General features: G+C 49.4%; 1 protein-coding gene across 1 annotated transcript in view; it reads right to left on the bottom strand.

Annotated features, from left to right (window-relative positions):
- Nucleotides 1-2379: 2379 nt before the first annotated feature.
- CREB3L1 (cAMP responsive element binding protein 3 like 1) overlaps nt 2380-11048 on the bottom strand; it is a 28083-nt gene continuing 19414 nt past the window's right edge. Inside the window, 4 exon segments of the mRNA XM_010177151.2 lie at nt 2380-2704; nt 3106-3352; nt 3868-3988; nt 8583-8682. Coding sequence (XP_010175453.2) covers nt 2668-2704; nt 3106-3352; nt 3868-3988; nt 8583-8682 — 505 coding nt within the window. The 3' untranslated portion in view covers nt 2380-2667.

Here is an 11048-nt window from a genome sequence, read left to right as displayed (position 1 = left end):
ATTCTATGATTCTATGAGCCCTGCACGGCTCCTTCATCAGAGGAGCTCACTGCACCTCATAAACTTTCTTCCATGATCTTCCTCTTTCCGAGAGGATGATGATAGCGGTATTTTGGAGAGGGAGAAGAAACTGAGGCAGAACAGTCCTGACTCATTCAGAACTGCAGAAGAAATCATGGTGCTGCTGGAAGTCAAACGTGCAAGTTTGACACGGAGCAGGAAGTCCCAGCACTGAACCAATTGTGCACGTGGACAGGGAAGGGGACAGCCAGGCAGCAGGAGGTGAGGAGCTGTGCCTGTGAGCTGGCGTGACAACCGTGCCTCAAAGAAAGGACCCTTCAACCCAGGGCTGATGCTGCATCTTTTTATTTTCTTTTTATTTTGCTTCACTAAGCAAACGCAGAGCAAGGGATGGGAGGAGGGGAAAAGGTGCCTTGAAAAAAAACCCAAAACAAACCAAAAAAGAAACCCAAATAAAGAAAAAAACAACCCAGGAAGGAAGAGGCAGTTGCTGGAGTACGAGGGGAAAGTGAGCTGCTAAGGAGAAAGAAGTTCATAGGTGCTAAGCCCGCACTAATTCTTAATAAAATACAATACTGAAAATAGGATCTGAGAGTCTCCAAAATACAATATCTTAAGGGGTCGGCAATAATACAAAATAAGGTTCATTATGTACAAACGAGTTCTGCTCTTGGTCTCTGTACAACGGTGGGAGTGGGAGGCAGGGGGACGTGTTCAGTGGAAGTGTTGGGGTGGAGGAGGGCGTGCTTGGACCCGGCAGTGGTTCTTTGTGCTGGGGTGGAGGTGGAGGATGGGGAATGCAGTGGTATCTGGTGACCAGCAGGTCCTGTGTGAACCTTGAGAAGAGCAGAGCTATGCTGAAGGCTTTCCTCTTCCTCACCCCACTGGCCACGCATGTATGGCTGCAGCTAGCTGTCTCCAAATTTGTCCCAAATGGCTTCAGGGGAGCAAAACCAGTTTTTAAAAGGGAGAAAAGAGGGATGTTGAGGGTCCTTCCCTCACTTCTCCCAGGCCTTGAGCAAGAGCCATCCCATCCTTCCCCTCCAGGGAGCCCTCTCCACTCCCAGCCTGGGGGAGAGGAGAGGCTGGGGCAGTGCAGAGTGAGTCCAGGGTGCTTCAAGAGAAACAAGCCAAAGAGGAACCTGCCATGAGACCCGGAGTGCACAGGGACCCCGTGTGCAAATGGGGGGTCTGCCCCACCCCAGATCTCTGACACTCGTGTCCCACATTGTCCTTCCATCAAATGGCAGCTGAGGGAATGGAGCGAGGAGACACTTGAGCCTTTCAGCAGAGCTTCTGCCGGGGAGGAAGAAGGGTCAGAAATGGGTGTCTGGGTGCTAAAGAGGATGGCAGAGGCATGAGATGAGGTCATTTCAGCACCAAACTTGGCACGTCTGGCCTGAAGGGTGGTATGGCAAGAGTTGGTTACTTTTGGTGCCAGCACTTAGAAGAAAAAGTTCTAAACCAGTCTTTGGTGACCCTGGCCAATCCCAACATGCCACCTCTTTCCTGACAGACAGACCTGTCAGCAGAGATGCCAGTGTGTTCTCAGTGGCTTTCACAACACTGCTGTGCACAGGGAGGATGCGAGGGGAACGATGGATATCCAACAGCCCTCCAACGGGCTGCAGAGCTCTCCTGGGTCCTTCCTGGAAAAACCCCATCTGGCATGAAACACAGCTGGGGATGGAGAGCTGGGGTGGGGAGCAGGTTATGGGAGCAGGTTTCTCTCACTCACTCTCCAAGGGGGAGGCCTGCAGAATGGAAAGGGAGAAGGCCACTGACCTGGTTAGCACTGCACTGTAGGGCCCAGGCTGGGAACAGCAAGGGAAATACCACCCCTGCCAAAGCAAGGGTGCTGAGGGTGGGGAGAAGTGGGTTCTGGGGGGAAAATGTTCTCTGTTTCGGAGCTCTGGTTGCCCAGAAGCTGCTGGCTAATTTTTATGGTGGTTTATCCGTCTGGGATCTGTCTCCCCCACTCCGTTGGTGTGCAGATCTTTGCAGACAGTTGGCGTGGAAGTTATGTAGGCATGTCCATCAAGAGAAAACTAGAGCAAGGAAAAACTAGGTTTTCTCTCAATGGAAGCAGAAGTATAACTAAGAGATGGAGGGGAAGGAATGAGCTCAAACTCTCCAGAGCCATCTCTCCAGCACCGACATCACCCACTCCTGAGCCCCCCAGGCAGGACAGTAAATCCAGCACACTCTCTCTCTTTCTCTCTCTCTCTCTCTCCTTCAGGTGCAGTTGATGTAGCCAAGGGGTACACGCCTGGGGACAGCCCCCTTGGTCTGGAGGCTTTGGGGAGTGAGCTGAATAGTTTGAGGGTTTCCTCTGATCTCCCTCGGCTCCAAGGTGAGCCCACACCCATGGGGTAGTGCTCATTTAAGGAGGAGGTAAGGCCAGGAGATGAGGGCGTCTCAGGGCTCTGCCAGACATTTATTGCTGGTTCTGGTAGTCCTGGGACTCCCCTCAGAGAGATCAGTACTAACGGGGGGTGGGAGGGGACACGGGGAAGGGGAGAGCTGAACCCAAGGCCAGTTTAGGAGTGTCTGAATGCAGCGTCCTCTCCCGCCAAGTCCCCTCAGTTGCTCGGTGAGGAGGGCATCCTGCAGTCAGAGAGATGAGGCCTTGAGGTCCAGCAGCTGCTACAAGTATTCAGCTGTCTCACTGGAGCTTGTCTCCCTGAGGAAAAGAAAAGACAAGGCATCAGTCAAGGGTCATTGCAGCTGCCTGTGCAAACTCACCTCTCCGTGTGCCCAGCTGGTTTGCTCTGCCCAGGATGGAGACATTCTCCAGGGCACTGAATGACCAGCAAGGCTGGGACCACCCCAGTCACCCAGAACTCCTCAGCTCTGTGCCAGTGGGACACTGCTTTATGGAGTCACAAACTTCTGCTCCAGAAAATAAACTTGGTCTCACACTCCCTGCCAGCACTGGCCTCCTCCAGCCACTGCTCTTTAGCTGATTGCCTGTCCCGGGCAGCTCAGCTGTCCTTAGCTTGCAGCAGAGGGGACATGCCTGCTGCTCACTCCCAGACACCATGCTGTGTTTTGGGGCTCAGAAGGTGGCCCCCACCTGCTTACCTCTCATGGAATTGCTCTTTGAGGTGGGCGAGAGTTGGGTCAGTTTGGTTCTGGTCAGGACCCTCCAGCTGGGATTTGCTCAGATATTTGGCTGTCTCATGCGTCCTGGCCAGACGAGGCCTTCCCTCCTCAGATTGCCCTTTTTTGGCCTCCCACCCCTCAGGATGGTCCATGGTTAGGAAGGAGCTATAGCTCTCTTCTAAGGAGCCAGCACCCTCATCATAGAAAAGGAGGCTCCGTGACTGAACTGGAAAAAAGGAGAGCATTGGTTACCAATGAGGACAAGGTCTCTTGCAATGGGTGTGGGTCACGGTGGTGGTGTCAGCACCCAGCTATGGTCTTGTCCATGTGCAACTGTGCAGGAGGCCTGCTCTGCAGGATACCCACCTCCCCCAGCTTCAGGAGGAAAAATTCCCCCCCTGGACACACAGCCCCTTCAGAAGACAATCAATCTGCTCTGGGACTTTTCCCTCATGTTTCTTCCTTTGACACTTGTTATGGTTTGGGCTGGAAGGGACCTTAAAGATCACCTAATTCAAAACTTGCCATGTTTTGGGATAATGGTTCTCAGAGAACACCAGCAGGCCCAAACAAGGTGCTGTTACCAGAGTCTGTACCACTTACAGGCCAGGAATCTCCCCTCGCCAGAGCTCCAGCATATGGGGTAGACACTGAGGGGAGGGCGCTACCCTTGAATCAGGAGCGTCGAGAGAGCTGGAAATGGTTTGACAGGGTGAAATGGAGGAACCACGTTAGACTCACTCTTACTAGTTGTGTAAATGTCTGGTGCTGGTGTTGCTTTGACTGTCTGTGATGATGAAGAGAACTCAGGGAGACAGGGCATCAGGGATCCCAGGATCAGCACGAAGCAGAGTGCCAGCACCTAGAGAGGAGATCAGCACAGAGTTAGGGCCACTTGCCATGAGGACACACTCCTCACAGCACACAAACACAAGTGGTCAGGCTGACAACTGGGTTGCAGCGGTTCCCCAAGGAGGGAAAGGGTTTGCTCTGCTAATCTCTGATGCAAATCTCAGAAAGGAAGTCAGGAGCTTCCTCATGTTGATGTATTTGATGTGTTTCTGGTTCAATGATGAGAACTTGCCCGTCCAGATGATGAGAGAAGGTGGAAGGCATAGCTAGGGAACAAGTTGAGAAAGAAGGAGACTCAACAGAAGGATGAACTCTACCTTGACCAAAGAGAACCTGACCATTGGCTCAGTAGGAGCTGTAGTGGGCTGTAAGAAAACAAGCTCAACGGCAGAAATCTGTGAGTTCCCACAGCACTTATGTCCTGGTTTCAGCTGGGACAGAGCTAATTTTCTTCTCTCAGTAGTTAGTGCTGTGGTTTGGATTTGGTATGAGAAGAATGTTGTTAACATATTAATGTTTTTAGTTGTTGCTGGAAGATCAAGGACTTCCAACTTCCCCGTGTTTTGCTAGTCTGTAGGTGCAGAAGGAACTGGAGGGGGGATGACACAGTATCACAGACCCAGACTGGCATTTGGATATGCCAGCAGGATATTCCATATAGTATAAAGTCATGCTCAGCATTTACATGAGGGCTGACCAGAATGCTCTCTCTCTCTCTCTCTCTCTTTCAGGATTGCAGCTTTGGTTTTGGGATTTTCAATCCTCTGGGATCACAATCTAGGAATGGGCTGGGCACCAGTCAGTGGGTGGTGAGCAACTGCACTGTGCATCACTCATTTATATATTCTATTATTTTCATTATCATTATTATTTTAAGTTTTATTTTATTTCAAATTGTTCAATTTATTCAATTGTTCTTCTCTCAACCTCTGAGCTTCCTTACCTTTAACCCTCCAATCCTCTCCCCTACTCCCTTGTTGGGGGCGGACAGTGAGTGAGCAGCTGAATGGTGTTTGGCTGTTGGCCAAGTTAAACTATGACAACATAGTGAAGTGAAGCTACTGTCCATGCCAGGACAGAAATGACAGCAGAACTGATAGCAAGGATGGAGAGTCCAAGGAAAGGGTTAAATTTATGCTCAATACACACATATGCAGGGCCATGTGTCCATACCTTCTGCTGTCAGGCAGACCAGGCAGAGCTACTGGGCAGTGATGAAAGGAGAGAGGCAGATGAAAGCTCCCTGGAAGTCCTGCTCTGGTAGGTCTGCACCTGTGAGTAAATTCTGCTGTAGCAGTAAAGCTTCAGAGGGAGATGCCAGTGCTGATCGTAAGGGTTTGATCTGTACAGAGTTTAGGGAACAGTACAGAGCAAGAGGGGACACATGGGAAATGACACAGAGCCAAATCCTCATTACCTGAACACCCACGTGCCATGGGTGGTATATAACTAGCTGCTGCCAGCTCGGTGCTCAGACTGAGCCCACCAAAAGGCAATGCACATGTTGGTGATTTCCACTACTTATGTACAAACCAGCTAAATTTGAGCTGTGGGGACACTTGTGGGGACAGCCAGAAATTGCTTGATTGCTTTTCAGAATAACCACCTATTTTGGAATAGCCATACCTAAGTAATTCACAGAAGCTGGTACATCAAGGTAGTTTTGACCACCAGTGGATTCCAGATGTGGAAGATCAAATAATAGCATGGGCATACTACACTATGTAAAGAGAGATTTTAATTGTCCAGACTCTTCCTGGCTGGTTTTAAAGTAAGGAAATTCCATGTGGACAGCAGAGGTGCTGGCTAAGCACACCCTAGCAGGCACACAAGGCACTTAGAACCCTTATTCCACAAAAACAGGGGAGAAAATAAATTCTGAATAGATGTTGCTTGGAATGATCAGAGCCAAACACACAACTTCCAGGAAGCGGAGCCATCCCTGTGAAGCCTGTTCTCAACAAAACAGGTTTTATGGGCTGGGATACAGCAATGTACTTAACATCTTGCTTTAACACAGCTTTCAACTGGGGCTTGCAAACCTGCATTGTTTTCACTCTGGTTTGTTTCAGGTTAACTCTGATTGATGCTCTGATTCAGTTCCAGCTCAAGCTCCGTAACATTTCATAACAATAACTCTTGGTTTGACTCCGAGTACCATTCATCTCACAGCTTTTGACCATCCCACCATCCTGACCTCTTAAAAAGAGAGGGAAACAAAGCTAGAGGAAACTACTGCAAAACCAGCTGGGAAGGTGGAGACAAAATTAATAATAAAGACAACCTAAAAGCGTAGTTATCAAATAGTTTACTGTCAAACTGGGAGGAAGTAGCAGATGGGAGTAGCAGAGAGATCCATTAATGCTCTGACAAGATTCAACATTTTTAAGCTTGCCTTGGATGGTGGACTGTATCAAATCTGCAAATGAGAGAGACTACAGCAGACTGGCTTTTGGTCAGGAGTCAAATTCACAATCATCTTGACCATGAGGAGGAGTGATCCAGATCCACACAGACAAATGCCAAGACCTGCTGAGATCTGCAAGGTGGCAGGGCTGACTAACAGAGCAAACAGGTCAGTGACTACGCGGCCAGAAGAGGATCAGGGAATTAAAATGGAGCTCAAGGTGGCACAAGTTGGTGTCAGTTTGCAAAGGGCAAATCTCAGCCCAGGTTTGTTGGCTGGCTCTGTACCAGCCTCCAGGTGGAAAACTGTGTCCAGCTTTGGGCCATGAACTTCCGAAAGGATGCGTGGCAATCGGAGAAAGTCTGGCAGAGAGCTCTGGTAACAAGCAGTGCTTCAGGAACTCAGCCTACAAGGGAAGACTGAAGAAATGGTGGTGATTTAGCAGAGCAGTCTGACAGGAGTTGCTTGAAAACAATAGTTTTCAAATATGTAAAATGCAGCTGCAAAAAAGGGAGGGTAAATTGATCTTGCTTACAGTGGGCAGAATTAGTTGTAATAGGCTTAAGCTGGTGCAAGGAAGATTGAGAGAAGATAGCAAGAAAGCTTTACCTGGGAAAGACAAGGAAGCACTGGAATGGTTTGGCTGAGGAGGCTGAGGACTGCTCATCACTGGAGGCCTTCAAGAACTGGCTGGACAAATACCAAGCAGGACTGACACAGGGCTAAAAGAGAAGGGTACTGCTCTGCTGCAAGGCATGATGATTCTACATATCTGTTGTGATAAGGAGTGCTGTGTTTGAAAATGGAAAACGAGGAACTTGGAGGCCTATGAGAGGAACTGTCCAAAGATAGAAAAGCAAATTACAAATTCTTGAAATGCTTCAAAGCTAGGAAGCCTGGGAGAGTTGGTGTGTGGGCTGGGATGCCATGGAACCAAGGGAGCAGCAAGGAGAGATAAGACATTGTTGAGAAGCTAAATGAGGTATTTTATCAGCCTACAGCACAGGGGATGTCTGGAAGGCACCTCTCCTGGACTTGCTCATTCCAGGTAGTAGCAAGGAAGAATTGCTGGAGCCAGGGGTGCTCTGATGAGCTGCTGCATTAAGGAGCAATGAGTCACTGGGCCCTGCTGGGTCACACCCAAAAATGTGGAAAGTATTTGGGAAGGAAGCCACAGAGCAGCCACCAGAAAAGACAGTCAGTCATGATTCAAATCTGGTCTGACATGGGGGCAGCAAAGAGTAGCAAAAGTTTGAGTGGACTTTGAAAGGAGAAAGCGCTGGAAATTACAGAGCAGGGGCTCTGGAACCAAGGAAACTGATTGAACCAAGAGTGAAAACCAGCCCCTCAGGACACGGGGCGTGCTGAGCAAGTGGGGCAAGCACCTCAGCGTCTGTTTGTGTTTCATGACTGTTAACAGTTGGTTAACAGTCCAACTGTTAACCAACTCTAACAAATTTGTGTCAAGCAGCTACAAAGACATCACCAGGTTGAAGGTTATCTCTTTATCATGGATCAGAAACCTTCTCCCTGGCAAAAAATCACATTAAGAATAGGTGATTGATTTGATTTATGGCCACACACTGGCATGCCCCAAAACTCCACAGTGAAGCCAATATTGCTTAACCATGATCCTCCACGATGAGAAACGAGAGGCAAACAGGAATTACTAAAACCAACAAGACAACCCTGAATCATTTTGGTTAGTCAAAAGGGCAAACAAAGAGAATTCCAGATGGATTTAACAAAGCCTGATGTGCTTGCCTATAGCAAGAACAAATGCCATTACACAAGGTAATGCCTACTGGGAGGAATTCTTGAACTGTACATCTGCCCTGCAGAGTTAAACATTAAGCATTACCAGCTCAGAAAAAGAAAACTCTACCCATCACCATGGAAGCTCATTGAAGATTTTTGCTAAATGGCTGATAGATACTGAAAAGCCAACAAAGTGCTGTTTTGCCCAAAGAACAAGCCAGTGAAAATGCAGGAATTATTCTAATGCTGTTTCAGGAACAACTGGCACTACCGATGTGTGTACAACACAGGGAGCAGTTCTGCTGACTCTAACTCTAAAGGAGAGAACAGATGTAACTGGCAACAGAGCCAGGCAGCAGGGAAGGGGACAGAGACAGGCAATTGACAAAGCTGTTTGGGGAAGCGTGGCCAATAAGGAAGATGGAAATGAAGCTCATACCATTAGGCAGGTCCCAGTCTGTGTGGAAGCCATTTTGTAAGGTCTGGAGACCTTCCCAGCTACCAGAGCCTGCAGCTTCTGTAACTGCTGGAGCAGAGTCCTAGGATAGGAAACAATGCAAATCGAAACTTGATAAGGAGGTAACAGGCAGTAAGTGATGCAAGAATACCATCACCCCTTTCCTATTTTACCCTGATTTTCCCTTTTGTCAAAACAAATATCTCCTCCTTGCTGTATCTTGCCCAAGTTCTCTGACCAAACAGTCTTGGGAGGCATGAAACAAAAAAAGGGGGAGTTTGAGACATAAAATGTGGAGGAAGTGTGGCAGGTACGGCCCCAAGGTGCCATTACGCCGTGGTAACCCCCTGCAGCACCTTCCCTCAGTCTCCTCACTGGTAGATCCACCACAACTTTCACTGCAACTACCCACCATTATGAATGTCCTACCCATTTAGGAGTCCTGGCTGCCTCAAAGCCCAGCCAGTCATCTCCCAAAGCAATGGAGAGGTGGGCTACCATGAAAACCAAGTGCTGGGACAGGGGCTGAACTTTATAGTCAGGTCAGACACCAAGCACAGGGCCGCCTGCTCCCACTTCACTCAGAGACACCCGCTCTGCAGCTGGACCTGTGCCCCGAACCATATGGTGGAGAGAGAAACAAAAAACAGTTTTGATCCCCTCCAGCTTCTTCAGTCTTGGCAAACTCTGCAGAGGGATGTGGGTAAAGCCAAATCCTGAGTTCAGCAATTAATTCATTCTCTGGCTGTCCTGGCTGGAACACGTGCTAAGGTCTCTCTGCCCCATTTAACCCAACACACAAGCACAGAACAGTGGTAGGTGTGTTACTAAGAGCCACCAAACCCTTCAGTGGGCTGGTGAAGAAATCTGTGATGAGGGAGACTACAAAGCACACAGTTCCCAAGTGCTGCAAGTTACTGAAATGCAGACTACTGAGTGTTTCCCCCTGGGAGCACTGACTGTTTTACACAAATATGTTTGAGCTTTTATAAAATGCCAGGTCCTGGAGCCAGGAGATTGCAGGAGAATCCCAGCTTTATCTCTTTCCAAATCCTCTTCTGCTCCTTGTACATGTGGAGAGAAGCACAGAGCGTCCCACTGGCAGTGCTCAAAAACCAAACTCAATTAAAAAGAACACAGAGTGTATTTGAAAAAAAAAAAAAAGTAAATAAAATCCTGGCTTTTAGGCCAATCTCCTGATTTTGCAGGGTGGGGCTCATGCTTTTTCAGCAGCAGGGGCTGCCTGCATTCCCAGTGAGGCCGGGCAGCAGGCTGTGCCCCAGGGATGAGAGCAGTTGGGCAGCGGTGTCTCTGGCAGGTGGGAGGCTCTGGCCACTCGCACACCTCAGCCAGACCATGGCAGATGGTCCCTGGTCCTGGCAGCAGTGGCTGACCTGGAAGGCAGGGCCAAAGCACTCATGTCATGGATGGAAGGAAGGAGTGTGTTAGAGCCTCAAGGAGTACTCCATGAGCTACAGCTCATGGCAGCAGAGGGGTGGGTGGGGGCACTGGCTCTCTGGCTGCAGTTCTCCCCTTCAGTTTGAGATGGAGGTGACAGAAATGGGGCTATAGAAATGAGCTTCCCCCTCACCTGCCCTGTAGCTGACCCTGCCCTTGCTCACACCCAGTAAGAGGGAGCAGAGCTGGGCCCTCCTTCAGCTCCTGCTGCCCATCCCCACTGTGGGGGTGGGAGTCTTCATTATTTGCTTCCAAGGAAGCAAATTTCAAGGAACCAAATTCCCCTGGTGATCAGTCAGTCAGCTCTGTGTATCAGGAGCACAAGTGCTCACCAGATTCTTGGGTGTGGGAGCCAGGGACCTGCTCTGGGGCTGTGGGAGCAGCTTGCTTCTTTCAGGTGAGCAGCAGCAGATGGGAGAAAGATCCTTCAGGCTTGCTTTGCAAGGGGAAGAGGAATGGCAAAGGCTGGGGTACCACATGCACAGGGAGTTGCCTGGATTTGGTGGGAGCTATCGGCCTCCCAGTACCTGAAGGGGCTACAAGAAAACTGGGGATGGACTTTTTATAAGGGCAGTTAATGAGAGATCAAGGGGAAATGGCTTTAAACTGGAAGAGGGGAGGTTTAGATGAGATATTAGGAAGAAATTCTTTGCTGTGAGGGTGGTGAGACACTGGCCCAGGTTGCCCAGAGAAGCTGTGGCTGCTCCTCCCTGGAAGTGTTGAAGGCCAGGTTGGATGAGGCTTTGAGCAACCTGGGCTAGTGGAATATGTCCCTGCTGATGGCAGGGGGGTTGGAACTGGATGATCTTTAAGGTCCCTTCCAACCCAAACCATTCTGTGATTCTATGATCTCTGCCTTTATTGGAGGAATGGCGTTTCCCTGTGTTCACCAAGACTGTTCAGCTCTTTCTCAAGAGAAAACTGAAACAGCCACACTCTGCCCAGGGCCTTGTATTCCTCCAAAGAGCCCAAGAGCAGAAAATGTGGGTC

Source organism: Antrostomus carolinensis, unplaced genomic scaffold (assembly GCF_000700745.2).
Source record: "Antrostomus carolinensis isolate BGI_N321 unplaced genomic scaffold, ASM70074v2 scaffold16690, whole genome shotgun sequence".
Lineage (NCBI taxonomy): Eukaryota > Metazoa > Chordata > Aves > Caprimulgiformes > Caprimulgidae > Antrostomus > Antrostomus carolinensis.
Note: the sequence above shows the minus strand (reverse complement) of the source record. Positions and strands in the feature narration are given on the sequence as shown.